The 15,711-nt window shown below is 41.4% G+C and overlaps 1 protein-coding gene across 1 annotated transcript in view; it reads left to right on the top strand.

Annotated features, from left to right (window-relative positions):
• The first annotated feature begins 3,951 nt into the window (after positions 1 to 3,951).
• LOC119793556 (protein-glutamine gamma-glutamyltransferase 6-like) overlaps positions 3,952 to 15,711 on the top strand; it is a 35,718-nt gene continuing 23,958 nt past the window's right edge. Inside the window, exons 1-3 of the mRNA XM_038300762.1 lie at positions 3,952 to 4,148; positions 14,491 to 14,661; positions 14,744 to 14,998. Coding sequence (XP_038156690.1) covers positions 4,106 to 4,148; positions 14,491 to 14,661; positions 14,744 to 14,998 — 469 coding nt within the window. The 5' untranslated portion in view covers positions 3,952 to 4,105. The remainder of the gene's footprint in view (positions 4,149 to 14,490; positions 14,662 to 14,743; positions 14,999 to 15,711) is intronic.

Below are 15,711 nucleotides of genomic sequence, written 5' to 3'. Positions count from 1 at the left end.
TTTTGAAGAACTCACCTTGCTAGTGTGGTTAGGGGTAAGAGATGAACTTCCACTCCTGAGGGGGATGGTTCAAGACCCTCCTCAGATTTTAGAAAGTTGTGATAAAGCACAAGTATTTTGGCTTTATTATGCAGACCAATCACTAACAATTTCCAAGGAACTTAAATGGGGGAAAAAATACTAATTTGATATTACCGTACTAACTGTAGTTCTCCACTCCACCAGTAGGTGGTGAGATGTTCACATGCAGCTTCATGAACTGTGGGGATCTTTGAAGGAATTTTGCCAATCAGTTTAATGCCTCATGAGGCTTAATCTCACCATCACTACCAATTGGCTAAGGCCTCCATTCATTGGTCTAAAGCAGGCATTCCCAAACTCGGTCCTCGAGGCCCCCTGTCCTGCAGGTTTTAGAGGTTTCTCTGCTTCAGCACAGCTGGTTATAATGATTGCAGTAGACCAAAAGCCTGTTAATCAGCTTTCAATTAAAATCGGCTGTGCTGGAGCAAGGAAACCTCTGAAACCTGCAGGACAGGGGGCCTTGAGGACCGAGTTTGGGAATACCTGGTCTAAAGAATAGCCAGATCAGCCTTCAGGCCATCACAGCTTCTGCTTTCAAACTTTTAACAACAGCATAAAACTATTGAACCCCACAGAATTAAAGATCAACCTCAGATCCTTTTCAAAGAAAACTGAACATCTGTCCTCTACGGAAGAGGATTAGGGCAACTGAAAAAAAAAAAAGTAAACAGATTTTTAAATTTTATTTCAGTTTAACATGGGGAAAAAAACAGAATTCTGACTTAAATCTCAGAATTTTGAGATTAAAGTCAAAATTCTGACTTTTTTCTCAGAATTCTGAATTTAATCTCATAATTCTGACTTTTTTTCTCAGAATTCTGACTTTTTTTATTGTCAGAATTCAGTCAGAATTATGAGAAAAAAGTCAAAATTATGAGAAAAAAGTCAGAATTATGAGAAAAAAGTCACAATTATGAGAAAAAAGTCAGAATTCTGAGATTAAAGTCAAAATTATGAGAAAAAAGTCAAAATTATGAGAAAAAAGTCAGAATTCTGAGAAAAAAGTCAGAATTCTGAGAAAAAAGTCAGAATTCTGAGATTAAAGTCAGAATTCTGACTTTTTTCCCATACTATACTGAAATAAAACAAAAAAAATCAGTTAACTTTTTTTTTTCTTCCAGTGGCCCTAATCCTCTTCCGTAGTCCTCAGACATATGAGACCAGTAGGTTTCTGCTGAGCAGTTTGATCCACATTGGTACGTATCATTAACTCAGCCTAAATCCACTTTTTTAGCTTAAAAAATTGTTTAAATTGATGTTCATCATATATTTATATATGAAGTACTGACTGAATAAACTGAAGATGTGGAATTTCCTACACATGAATTATTACATTTTAATAAATGTAAAAAATAAGATGAATAGAATAGATAATGTGGAACACTCATAATCACAATGAATAGAAACTGGATACGCTGCCTTCCTGCAGTAGATGTTTGGAATCCAGGAGGGGGATTTACCATTAGGATATACTAGGCAGTTGCCTAGGGTCCCAAGTTCCTGGGGGCCCCGCATAAAACTCTGTTTACATGCATGGTCCTTATTTGTGCACATTTACACATGTTTTTGATTAATTTTTTTCTTCGCTAAAGTGCCACCAGAATACTTATGATAATGTGTTCTATGTTGTTGTGTTCTTTCATTTCAAAAAAGCGTCTAGCGCCAAATCTGCTCCTGCAGACTTTGGTGACATTTAAAGGAAGCGAACTCTGCTCTCCAGAGCGAGTAGATTGGTAACCCCGCCTCCTGCTCTCCTCTATCTTGTCTGCTGTCATGATTCATGCAGCTATTATTTCATCCAAATGAAAAATGGAGAACAGATAAGCAGATCATGGCTTGTCTACAGTGAAAAGAAGGACTGGGTTATTTACTTTGGCCTTTTTGGAAACACAGGAAGGAGCAATCAGCTAAGTGAGCTTAGTGCTTGGAAAAAATCTTTCATTCCTTTAGAGACAGCATGAAAAGTCAGCTGAGTACAAAACATAGAGAGGAAAACAAGAAGAAAAGGGACAAGAAGAGAGGGACACAACCTAGAACAGATCATGGATGTCTATTCTATTAACATTTCTGTATTTGGATAAGTTAATTATTCTTAATCTATGGTTTGTCTTAGATTAGGAATCCTTATCAATTTTACTGCATGATTACAAATAAGCAATAAACAAAAAAACAAATAAAAATGTAAAGTTCTGTAATAAATCAGAACAGATTCTTGAAGGACGCGATCGCATTTTCCTTCTTCTCTGCAACTCCCTGATCTGTCCCTCCTTTGCTGCGTCGTCTTTTCTGAGACCTCGCTTCATATTACCCGAATTTAAACAATGGATCTGGTCAGCTGGTCTCTCAATGGAATTGATCAAATTTTCTCAACTGGAAGACAAGGAAAAGGGAACCCTTCCTGTCCGGCCGGGGATACACCATGGACTCCTGGAAGGCTTGGAAGGTGGTGTGTTTAACAATGTTGTCAGTGGAGGATGTTGAAGATGCAAGGATTTTTGGATTTATGATACTCGGATTTCTCCTGTTTTGATTTGAAAGGATACCTGATGTATCCACAATTAAAGAGGATATCAGCTGCAATTTGGGCACTGATCAGGCTGCCGGCAGCAGCTGACACGCTCACAAAGGCTGTGAACGAGCAAGATCGGGAGCCGTATGCTGGATGCTATTAAATGCAGGCTGGCTGCGGTGGGTGAACTCAAAGGTGAGATGGGATAGTTGATCAAATTAGGCAGAAAAGCTAATTAGAATGGGGAATATTGGATTTGCCATGAGGAGCCTGCAAGTAGATACTCTAAGGCTGATGGAACAATTAGTTATTTTGGATTTGACCTCCCTCGTTATCAAACCTCCCGTGGATGTTATGGCGGACAGGCCCAATACTGCTGCAGCCATAAGAACGCACCAACAGCAGCATTCTGCGGCACACCCACCCCAATGTATGTGATGAACAGCTTGCACTGAAACTAAATTCTCCATTACGATGCAAATTGTACTTGACAATAAAGAAACTGATTGATTGGACACGCAGCCAGGCAGAAAAGCTCAGAAACAGCTCAAAAGTCAGAGGATGAAGAGAGCACATCCAGTTAGTCACAGTCAGAGAAACAGGACTACACTGAAAAACAGGCCGATCTCCAACATCTATAATCAAAGGTGTTGATGACAGCAGTACAGCTGATATTTCTCTCCAGGATGGAGTCACAGCCAAACAGGAACAGACCAGATGAAGCTACTATGAGAAAAAGCAGAGAGCAGAATGTTAGAGATTGAACTAACAGATTCTGCAGAGTGGGAGAATAGAGATAGAATGAAGCAGAATGATGAAAAAGGGGTCCCAGTGCCTATATATATGTATATATGTTTATATATATATGCCTTCAGAATTGGAGAAAGTTACAGAGATGAAATCTGGGTTTTCCTTTTGGAGTCTCAAAAATATCTCAGGTTTAAAGCTGATGATTAAAAAATTCAGGTTTAAATACTCCCCAAACTGAAATAAACGTTAAATATTTAGTTATAGCTTAAATTGATTATGCTTATTTCCTTTTATTTTCACTTATATCAAGTCATAGAGAACAGAAACCTGTTTCAGATTGTTACATGCTCAGTCATGCATAAAAGGATCAGGCTAAACCTGCCTTCTACTTTCATGGTTTAAAGGTAAATTACCCAAAGAAACCAATAATTATTTCCATGGGTGTATATCTTTAATAGGGGTGACTGGTTTTTAATGTATCGACTCTTAAGGTGCATCAGTTTAATGACAAAAAAAGGAAAATGTTCTGAATCAGCAGGAGGACCAACCTGCAAGCAGACGTCACAGTGATGTGTTGCTTGGCAGGCTTTCAGGACATTGGTAATGAGGTTGAAACACGCAATGCTTGGAGGAAATAAATGCGGTCGGGTGTAGTAAGAGTTTTGAAATCTACCTGTGCATCTCTCAGCTTGGTTGAGGGCTCTCTGCAGAGCAAATTTAACTGTTTCTCCAGTTCCAGAGGAAAGATCCCTACAGAGAAAAACAATGCAGCGTGACCGGTCTGCGAACTCCAGCAATTCCACAACAGGTATGGGTTCAAACCTCATCTTTTTTTTCTTCTGTCAGGACTTTAGACTGAGCTGCTGTATGTTGTTGTGAACAGCAGCTGCTGAGAAACCAGCAGCATTTTGCAGCGAGTTTCATTAGAAATCTGCTGCACTTAGAAAAATCAAGCTGTTGCTTTTAGGGAGCATGCTTCCAGCCGCCTGTTTAGCAGTTTGTAGAAAGCTCTCAGCTGTCCATAAAGGGTTACGCCCAAACCTTCTCACACCTTTGCTTCATTTTGTCTCAGCCTGAGAAAAATGCAGAGAAAACTCCAAATGACGGGTTTACAGTGTTAAAGCATTTAGGTATATCCATCCATCCATCCATTTTCAAACACGCTTAATCCCAAGTGGGGTCGCGAGGGTTGCTGGTGCCTATCTCCATCAGTCAATGGGCGAGAGGCGGGGTCCACCCTGGACAGGTCGCCAGTCCATCGCAGGGCAACACAGAGACAAACAATCATTCACGCACATTATTTAGGTATAATTAACGCCAAAAACCTTTTTAATTTTCATCAGAAACTGTAATCTTTTGATCTATTGTTTGGACAAGACAACCAACCAGCTATGAAAAAAGAAAGGCAGTTCCTATGTTCTGTTTTTTCTGCACTTCAGACTCTATTCCAAAAAAGTTTAAAAAACAATCCAGTGGACTTTGTTTCCGAGGGTGAGGACATTTTGCTTCCCATTAAGGAAGTTTTTTCAATTCAAATGTTAGAAATCTTGTTAAGTTGCTTTATACAGTAGCTCAACAAAGCATCGTTTTTTTTTTTTTAGAAAACATGCAAATTGAAACAGACAAACGGGGTCCACCCCTTTGGAGTGGGGGTCGTTTGGCTTCTTTGTAAGCCTGCAATGCCCCATAACTGTCCCTCTCTGAAAGGGGGTTGCTAAAGGGAATTTTTGGCCTGGCTGAATAGGAGGGGTCTTCAACAATTCCCTTTGACGACCCCCCTTTAAGCCTGTCTGTTCTCGTCTGAACGGGTTGCCTGAACAGTCCTTGGACTCCTGGACCTCCGAGCCTTCTGGTTCTGATCTGTTTGCCTGACCTGGCTCGGACATGTTCTCTGGGGCTGCAGCATCAGGGACACTCTGTGAGGCACACGCCAGATCTTGTTGGCAGCCCACTCGCTGGATCTTACCTCATTGTCTGGCGGTAAAAGTTTCCAGTGATAAACGCCCTAGTAGCTGATACCACGGATCCACAGCCCGCTCTCTTTAAATAAACTATTTGAATTATTCAACTATCTGTCTCACCTTGAAAACCGGGCCCTTCTTTTCATGACAATAAATCATCATGACAAGATTAGTTTATTTAATGACAAGATTATCATGACAAGATGAGTTCATTTCTATGGCACAGATTGGTACAAAGTCTATTCAAAGTGATTTACACGAATTAAACAATGAAATAAAAGCAAATAAAGATAAAAACATGATAAAAGCAGGTAGTAAAACTGTTGGAACACAACCTTAAACTAATAATACATCAGTTAACAGTTCAACAACCTCGACAGTCAAAGGCAGGTCTAAACAAATGGGTTATTAAATTTGAGTTCAAAGAAGTCAGGCTTACTCCAGTCTTCTGGGAGTTTGTTCCAGATCTGTGAGGTATAGGAACTAAATGCTGATTCTCCATAGGTTCTGGTTCTGGGTGAACAGAGTAGGCTGGAACTAGACCTGAGTGGTATGAAAATTTGATCCACTGACAACAGATCTGTTATGGATTGAGGTGCCGATCTATTCAGTGATTTCTAGACCAACAGAAGGAGTTTAGAGTTTCTTTTCTGAAGTACAGGGAGCCAGTGTGGGGACTTCAGAACTTTAGTTCTAGAGAACTTTTTGAAGTTTTGGATCAGCTGCAGCTGTCTGATGGATTTTTAAGGAAAATTGACGAAGACACTGATGCAGTGATCAGTTCTACTAATGATAAATACATGAAGGGATTTTTCTAGATCCTGCTTGGACATTAGTTCTTTGATTCCGGAAATGTTTTTCAGGTTATAAAAGGCTGACTTAGTGACTGCCTTTATCTTAAGTTTCAGGTCTGAGTCCATCATGACAATTTTTAAAACACACTCGTCTATAAATTGATGATGGTTCAGTGGGAATAAGAGCTGAGATGTAATTAGGTCGTCGCATTGACCCCGTCACATCTCCCGCATTGGTTCCTCTTCACAGTCTTAGACCGGTCACATTTCTTAACACTCCTTTGTTTTTCTGGATTATCTCATCATCCAAAGAGGATTGAACATTACGAGAATAAAGTCAGAGTATTGAAGGAATAACCACTAAATAACCAGAGTTATAAACCCAGATCAGTTAGCAGTAAAGCAGTCTGCTTCTTTAATCTTTTAATATGGCTTTATTCTTGGTATATTACAACTTTATTTGTGTAACGTCATGATTTTATTTTCATAATATTATGACTTTATTCTGGTAATTTCATAACTTTAATCTTGTGATGTTGAAATATAAATCCCGTAAAAAAACAAAAAGACTTTTATGATGTCAAACGTTTATTTTGGTAAAATCATGACCTTATTCTGGTTTAAAACATTTTATTCTGCTTCTGTTGTGATTTCTCTGACTATATTCCGGTGATGTAATGACTTTATTTATTTATGACTAAATTCTTGTAATTTTACAACTTTAATCTTATAGACCTTATATCAAGACTTCGTTCTCATTCCTTCTTTATCCATAATTTTCAAATTTATTTCCTTTTCCCATTTTGTTTTCACATATAATGTTGAATGTGTTTCTCTAACCATAAATCCTTCATAAAGTCAAAGAATAATAATCCTTTTAGATTTTCTCGGAGCACTGGTTCCTGCAGAATCCATCCATTTTCTATCACTTTTATCCCAAGCGAGGTCACGAGGCGTGCTGGTGCCTATCTCCACCTGTCTAAGGGCAAGAGGCGGGGTCCACCCTGGACAGGTCGCCAGCCCAGGCAAACACAGAGATACACAGGACAAACAACCATTCACACACACAATCACGCCTAACGAGAATTTAGAGAAGCCACTTAACCTAACAGTCATGTTTTTGGACTGTGGGAGGAAGCTGGAGTACCCAGAGAGAGCCCATGCATGCTCAGAGAGAACATGCAAACTTTATGCAGAAATACCCCAGGCTGGGATTCGAACCTGAAACCTTCTTGCGGCAAGGCAGCAGTGCTACCCACTGTGACACTGAGCGCCCTCCTTCAGAATCCTTTCGTACAAATTGTTAAAGAGCACATAGTTTATTTAAACTCAGATGACCCCTAGAAGACAAAGGCGTGTTTTCGCCCTTCCCTCATACGGATACCAAGAATTTGAGAACACACCCAGGAGGTAGTCACAGACCAGCCTGGTGATTTCATGAACTTTCTATGGGAACAAAAACCAACAGAGCCGCTGCTCGAAGCACACATTCAGCTGTGGATGAAGTCATTGCTCAAAGAATAATACACCCTGAAATCCTTCAAAGGTTCTGAGTCATTTTTTCAGAAAGCAAAACAGGCTGGAAACCAAACTGGTCATCAGATGTTCCTCTTAACACATCCATACAGTAGTAGCCATTTCCTTTCCTTTCCTAGTAACACATTTCCCCCACTTTCTATTATGGACCCTTGTCTGGTCATTGGTTGGTCCTTGGCTGGTCATTGGCTGGTCCTTGGCTGGTCCTTGATTAGTCTTGTCTGGCCCTTGATTGGTCCTTGGCTGGTCCTTGTCTGGTCCTTGACTGGCCATTGGCTGGTTCTTGGCTAGCCCTTGGCTGGTCCTTGGCTGGTCACTGAATGGCCCTTGGCTGGTCCTTGGCTAGCCCTTGGCTGGTCCTTGGCTGGTCCCTGAATGGCCCTTGGCTGGTCCTTGGCTAGCCATTGGCTGGCCCTTGGCTGGTCCTTGACTGGTCCTTGGCTAGCCATTGGCTGGTCTTTGAATGACCCTTGGCTGGTCCTTGGCTGTTCCTTGACTGGCCCTTGGCTGGTCCTTGGCTAGCCATTGGCTGGTCCTTGAATGACCCTTGGCTGGTCCTTGGCTGTTCCTTGACTGGCTCTTGGCTGGTCCTTGACTGGTCCTTGGCTAGCCATTGGCTGGTCTTTGAATGACCCTTGGCTGGTCCTTGGCTGTTCCTTGACTGGTCCTTGGCTAGCCATTGGCTGGTCTTTGAATGACCCTTGGCTGGTCCTTGGCTGTTCCTTGACTGGCCCTTGGCTGGTCCTTGGCTAGCCATTGGCTGGTCCTTGAATGACCCTTGGCTGGTCCTTGGCTGTTCCTTGACTGGCTCTTGGCTGGTCCTTGACTGGTCCTTGGCTGGCCCTTGACTGGTCCTTGACTGGCCCTTGGCTGGTCCTTGGCTGGCCCTTGACTGGTCCTTGACTGGTCCTTGGCTGGTCCTTGGATGGTCCTTGACTGGCCCTTGGCTGGTCCTTGAATGGCCCTTGGCTGGTCCTTGACTGGTCCTATTCTTTCTGTCTTGATTTGTGGACATTAAGATCTAAAGAGAAGCGCCATCTCCTGGTCAGAGCCTGTAACTCAGTGAAAGGATGGAGTCAGAGTAAAAACTACGCAAAAGGGGGTCACTACAGTGCCTGGAAGTTGCAGGGGATTTCGTTGGGAGTTGTAGGGAAGTGGGCTGCCATTCGGCTGGCGTTTGACCCGAAAGAGCCATTTTGAATGGCTGCTACTGTATGTTTGGTATTATGAGGATGTCCAGCAAGTTTTACACAAACTGCAGCAGATGTATTTGCTCTAATGTTCACCATCATCAAACTGTCTTTCTCCAACCGCTCTCCTCTCACACCAGTTCAGGCTGCTTTCTCACTGCATGAAAAGTGGGATTTTCGTCAATATGCGGCACTGTAGATTGTCGTGGAACTTCAGGTTAGCGGCAGTTTACGACAATTTGCAGGCTTCGCCGAAAACTCCCGTAAATTGTCAGAAATTGACGTGGACTCTCTTAGGCAGTGTTCCCCCCATGCCTCCCCCCCATGGAATTCTAGGGGAGGCTTTAACATGTAAATGAACATGCTGTGAGCTATACAAATGCAAACCAGGGTTGCAGGGGGGGTTTTACCCCAAGTGACATCTTTCTGGGTAAGAAATTCTCTGATACAAAGAGATCAGGCTTAGTATAGCCTCTTACATTTTAGCTTGAATTGATTTATTTAATTAAAGTATAGAGACCAAAACAGATCTTTAGCTGACAGAGCAATACATTTAGAGCAGTAATTATAAAAAAAAAAATTGCATTTAAGATAAAAAATAAAATGTTGTCTGTCAGTATGCTCAATTCACAATTACTTAAGTGGAAAAGTTTCAAGAAATGAGTCTGAGATGATTTACTTTATAACATGGCGCATTATCCTGCTGGAAGTAGCCATCAGAAGATTGGTACACTGTGGTCATAAGGTCCGGCCAGGTCAAGATCCGCAATTGCAATCGCACCAAACAGGAAAAAGAACATCGACAAATTCCGGTTCGTCAAATTAAAATATAGCAGCAACAGATCGGTGACTAGAAATTATAGCACAATTCTTATATATATATATATATATATATATATATATATATATATATATATATATATATATATATATATATATACATATATATATATATATATATATATATATATATATATATATATATATATATATATATATATATATATATATAAAAAACTAACACCGTTTATTTAAATGATTGGATCCAAACTATTGGTTATTCACCAACGAGGAAGCAGATTTCTCATCTCCATCAAAATATTTATTTTATACCGAGGGACTTAAACTTTAATCAAATCCATTCAAAAGAAACTTCTTATTACAGGAATGAAAAGAGATGCTGAGTTTGGAAGTAGTGAACAAGTTCATTAAAAAAAAAGCAGTTTTGAATTATCCTTATCCCCGTTACAAAAATCTACATATATATTTGGGCAGAAACTGAACATATGCTGGATGATGGTGGGATTTTTTTAATATGTCATATTAAATTAAGCGCTCACAGGGTTCATACAGGAATGAGTGACTCTAATTTAATGCTATTTTAATGCTATTTGAAATGATTTTAATGCCATCATCAAGAACCATGTACACAAGTTATTAGTGTACATGAAATATGAGGGCGCTGCAAGCAGAGTTCCATGACTCCTGTATGTATGTAAACACACACACACACATATATACGTATATATATATCCTCTAGCTTTTTCTCCGCCTGGAGCGATATAATATATCTGACGAAATTGTTTTTATAAGCATTTTTTATTAAAGAATTATAAATACTTCGATAAACATATTTAAATAATTTTAGTGCCAATTAAGGCCTTGATAAAAAAAAAAAAAAAGAATGATTTTTTAATTATTTTTATTGATCCGCGGACACCCTGGTTCATCTCGCGCATGCTCCCTACGATCTCCAAGAAACTCAGAACGGCGGTGTGCAGCCACAGTGGAGGATGTATGCTTTGCTTTGTGCAGCGGTCTGGAGCTTCTGGATTTCGGGGTAAAACTCCTCTTGGACGGGATGGCGACTCTGCATCGAACAAGACGAACTCAAAGAAGAGATTTCAGCGGTAAATATATGTTCGATTACTGCCTGCTAAGCTAAAAGCAGCCTAGCCTAAGCTACGGCTAATAGCGGCTAATAGTAGCCTTGCTAGAACAAGCTTTATTGAAGTGTTTTTTTTGGTGATTTACAGGAAGCAGTACGCCGTCTTCACAACTCGGAGACTAATTGCAGGCGCCATGAACCGGAGCAAGGGTAAGATTTAAAGAGTATGCTTTCATTCTGCGGTAAAAGGCAATGGATACGGATGGATACCGATCATAGCTTTTACATTTTGTTTTCACAGACCTCCCATCTCGGCAAGTCCAGATTTGCACGATGTTGATAAAGATGACATTGTGTGTAAGTGACTTGTTTTAATGTTTTCTCCTTCCTTGTTACTGTGACTTGCGTTTGATTTTTTATTTATACCACTCTCATTTAATTGTTTTCCAGCTGCCTGTAAGACGTATTTTCAGACGGTACGCAGGAGCTTCAGATATACGCAGCCAGCCACACGCTGCGTGCGGAGGCTATCTGCTCGGAGTCGGGCCAGAAGAAAGAGGGTAAGACTTTATTTGGTGACTATTTTTCAGGTGCATTAATAGATGTGTTGTGTCCATACGCAGTGCGCTGATTCATTGTTTTTTTTTTCAGCTGCTGAAAGCGAGGCAGAGTGTGCTAGCAGATGAGGAAGTGGAACTCTGGAAGTCCGCCTTCCTCGGCGGTGTCTCTGGATGGATTGTACGGTCGCCGCCATTTCGTAGGCCGGATCTCACTGAACTCTGTTTTAAGCTGCAGTCTCGGTTAGAAGCGATGCCGAAGTACAGGGCCACGCACAGTAGGCGTCTGCACATCGGACCTGCCTCGGAGGGAATGCTGCCAGTTACCTCCAACCCAGAGGAAGCAAACGGACCATTCACGGACTTTTAATTTTTAGAAACGCATGTGTTTGGATACGCGTTGTATATAGTTGTGTTTCAATAAAGCTCTTTCTTTGCATAAACAGCTTCCTGGCAAATCTTCATTTCCTGTATAAATTCATTCATGTCCTTGATGGTAGCATAATAATTGTGTAGTAGTGTAGGATAACATAAATACACACCATATGAATGAATAAATATATGAATGAATAAATATATGAATGAATAAATATATATATATATATATATGAATAAATATATATATGTAAATTTATATGTAAATATATATATATGCCAACCAATCACGAGCGACTTTACTTGTTTAAAAAGAAGTGGTTCCGTCCAATACTCAGTAAGAAAATTAAAGCCTGGCGTGGCCACGTGTGGTTTTGCTGCCAATCACGAGCGATTTCATTTGTTTGAGAATAGTGGTTTCAGCCAATACTGAGAAGGTTATTCAAGCCAGACCTGGCCAGCCGCGCGGGTTTGCTGCATTCATATGCTAATTAGGGCCATTAGTACAGCTGATCGCTCTCCACATACGTCAGAGTCCGTTTCCGACAATTTGTGGCACGACAAACGCGGACAAGCACGGGTTGCAAATTGTCGGAAACTGACGAAAATCAGGCAGATCTGCGGGAGTTTACGGGGACGAAAATCTCACTTTTCATGCAGTGTCTGTTCCCCTGTGCAGGTCAACATTTAGCTGTCAGAGTTCTGGTTTTCTCTTAAGTAGCTTTCTATGCTGTCGAGGATCTGAAGCACCTACCCAGGTTTAAGACTTTAACCACAAAACAGAAGGTATGTTGTTGGTGTGTTCCTAGGATTCCTCCCTGCTTGGACATGCCTTCTTTAATGATTCTGCTTTGACACTGACACGCCCTGCTTTCTCACAGAAACCTAGCAAGCCTTTGGCATGCGGCGCTCTGACATCAGTCTAGAATGTTCTGCTCATGCTTAAATCAGCACACAGTATTAAGATGTTGCACAACTTGTTAATCCTTTTTTATTCAAGTCGTGATATAAGAATGATGAAATTGTAATTCATGGAAGAGATTAATCTTAAGATTTAATGGAAGGCTTAAAAGTGAATCAAACACTGATTGATCAAACAATAGTATATTTATGGTTAAACAAGCTCCCAAAGATAACACAGGTAAACACTAGTGATGGGTTAATGCAGTGGTTCTCAAACTTTTTCTGTCATTCCCCACTTTGGACAAGGGGGAATTTTCAAGCCCCGCCTGTCCCCATCGCCCCAACACAATGCTAATGAAATATGAAACGATCTTAAAATGTTCCAATTTTATTGAAGTAACAAGTAGTATCTAAATACAAACTACCTACATCAAATAACAGCAAGCTCAAAAATAAAGAAAATAAAAACAAAAATAAAGAAAATAAAAATGCAGCTCAAAGATAGAAAAAATTAAAGTGCCACTCTGCAATCTGTTAATAAAAGAAAAGAAGTGAAATCCATCTGGCAAGACAGGTCTATTTATCCCTGCATTAGTGGCTGCAATGAGCCTGTTTTGCATTGCACAGTTTATCAAAACGGGGTTGTCATGCTTTGTTTTCAGTGAAGCAACAGCTGAAAAGCCCATCTCACAGAGATATGATGTGGCAAAGGGAAGAAGAATGCACACAGCTCTCTGCCCGATGAGTGGATACTCCCTCTCCACTCCAAACCAGAAACATGAACATGTGGCTGTGTGAATCAAACGCCGTTATTTATTTAAGATAAAATATTTCAAATTCAGTTATTTATGATCAACCTGCGCCGTCAATCCCGGCGCATGTGCGCTTTATTTGCAGTCTGGACGCTGAGGGTAAACATGCTGTGTCTCTGACTGCAGCGCTGAGAGGGACTCCTGCGATAGCGGGGGAGAACGGGGTTGGGATGGGGGAGGCGCCCCACGGCAGCACCTGCCGCTGGAGGACAAGAAAAGGAACGATACGTGCTTTCACGTAAGAGTCTCCAAAAGTCGCTAGATTTGTCGCTAGTCGCTTTTTTGAAAAAGAGTCGCTGGAGGGGTCTGAAATATAGCGACAAAGTCTCTGAGTTGGCAACACTGGGGCGCGAAAGTTTATTCCGTTACAAATAATATGCCGACGTCACGTCAATCATTATTTTGGCACTTCAGTTCCAGGTGAAATTTTTCTCATATCTAATGTTCTTTTAATTAGACTGCATGTAGGCTAGTAATGATTACTTTGTGGGTTTGATTGGTCTAAAAAGCGGCAACATACAGCTATAAGGACAGTTTGCTCTCACACGTTCTACATTTATAGTCACACAACACACACCGGAACTTGGCGCGCCCCACCTGTCACGTCTCAATTCCCCACCAGTGGGTCGCGCCACACACTTTGAGAACCGCGGGGTTAATGAGACATCTTGAAGCGTTTTGACTCATTGCCAAACTGTATTGATGCTGTGTTTATACTGTCTCACAGAATACTGACACCTGCTGGACCTTTAAGGACACTACAGGCAACTTATTTGACCTAGTACAAGGATACAATTTAAGTTATTTCTCTCCAGGATGGAGTCACAGCCAAACAGGAACAGACCAGATGAAGCTACTTTGAGAAAAAGCAGAGATTGTAGCAGAAACCAAGGTGTTTCTAATTAGGAGGAACCTGGAATCTCTTCTTCACGGAGCGGCCATTAAGGCGTGGACCTTCTCCCTCTCCATTAAAAAAATCTTCATTAAAAAAACATGTTTTTGTCTTCCGGTTTAATGTTTGTCTGAATTTTGGATGATCAGGCCTATTTAGCTATATAGAGGAATCAGCTGCAGAGACCTCTGTATTTCCTGCAGACTTCCCTGCAGTTTAACATTGTCTTTCTCTGTTTTCAGGGTTTACTGGTGTCGACCTGCACAGTGAGACCAACAACAATGATCACCACACCAGTGAAATCTCCACCAAGGAGCTGATTGTGAGACGAGGACAGAGTTTCAAACTGACCATCAAACTGGCTCAAGCTTTCAAACCCACCTCAGATCAGCTCACTATGACCGTAGCAACAGGTCGGCCCTTTATTTCATCCTTTGTTGAGTTGATCTTAGCTACAGAGCGCTGTCTGACCCATTCTGTGGTTCCTCTTGTTAGGAGAACATCCGTCTGAGAACCTGGGGACGATGTCACGTTTCGGTGTCCCAGACAAGGTGCAGCGTTCTGCCTCTGCTAAGGCGGTGTGGAGAGCAGAACTTGAGAGGAGCTCTGCTGCTGAGATGGGAACCTTGACTCTGAGCATAACTCCCCCAGCTGACGCTCCAGTGGGGGAGTACAGGCTGTCTGCGACGCTGGGGAGGGAGGAGAGGGAGCTGGCAAAGCTTTCCCTGCTGTTCAACCCCTGGTGTTCTGGTAGGATGGGGATCTCTGCACTGCTCCTCAGTACATTGGTCCGAGTTACAGCCCTGGTGATGAAGGTTTTCACTTCTATTCACAAACATGTTATGAAATTAAATGTTGCAGTGCATCATGGGCAGCTTTATCCAGGAGATGTTGTAGATGTTACAGGAAGGGTCTCCTGCAGAGGTCTATCTTGGAGCAGATCTGGATCTGCCTCTAACTAAAGAGTTTTTAGGGGAAGAAATAAAGTCTCATAGGGAAATAGATATCCATCATAAACTGTAGCCTAGACAATGTTTCTATTATTAGAGGTTTCAATTCATTTCAGTTCAGTTTATTTCTATAGCTCCAATTCACAACACATGTCATCTCAAGGCGCTTTACAGTTCACCAGATCACACAGTCAAATTGATTCAAAGTTTTCTATCTAAGGAAAACCAGATGATTGCATCGACTCATTGACTTGAAGGTAGTCTCTCACACTAAGCATGCTTGAAGTGACAGTGGAGAAGAAAAACTCCCTTTTAACAGGAAGAAACCTCCAGCAGAACCAGGCTCAGTGTGAGCGGCCATCTGCTGAGGCCGACTGGGGTTCAAGGAGACAGAAGCAGACATAGAAAAAGAAGCATAGATACAAAAGGCAACTGTCAACCAGCTCCACAGGCGGCCCCGTCCAGGAAACACACAGCCAGGCAGACAAGCTCTGAAGTAGCTCCCATGTCGGA

This window comes from Cyprinodon tularosa, unplaced genomic scaffold (genome assembly GCF_016077235.1).
Source record: "Cyprinodon tularosa strain WSP-4 unplaced genomic scaffold, ASM1607723v1 ctg455, whole genome shotgun sequence".
In the NCBI taxonomy this organism is placed as follows: domain Eukaryota; kingdom Metazoa; phylum Chordata; class Actinopteri; order Cyprinodontiformes; family Cyprinodontidae; genus Cyprinodon; species Cyprinodon tularosa.
Note: the sequence above shows the minus strand (reverse complement) of the source record. Positions and strands in the feature narration are given on the sequence as shown.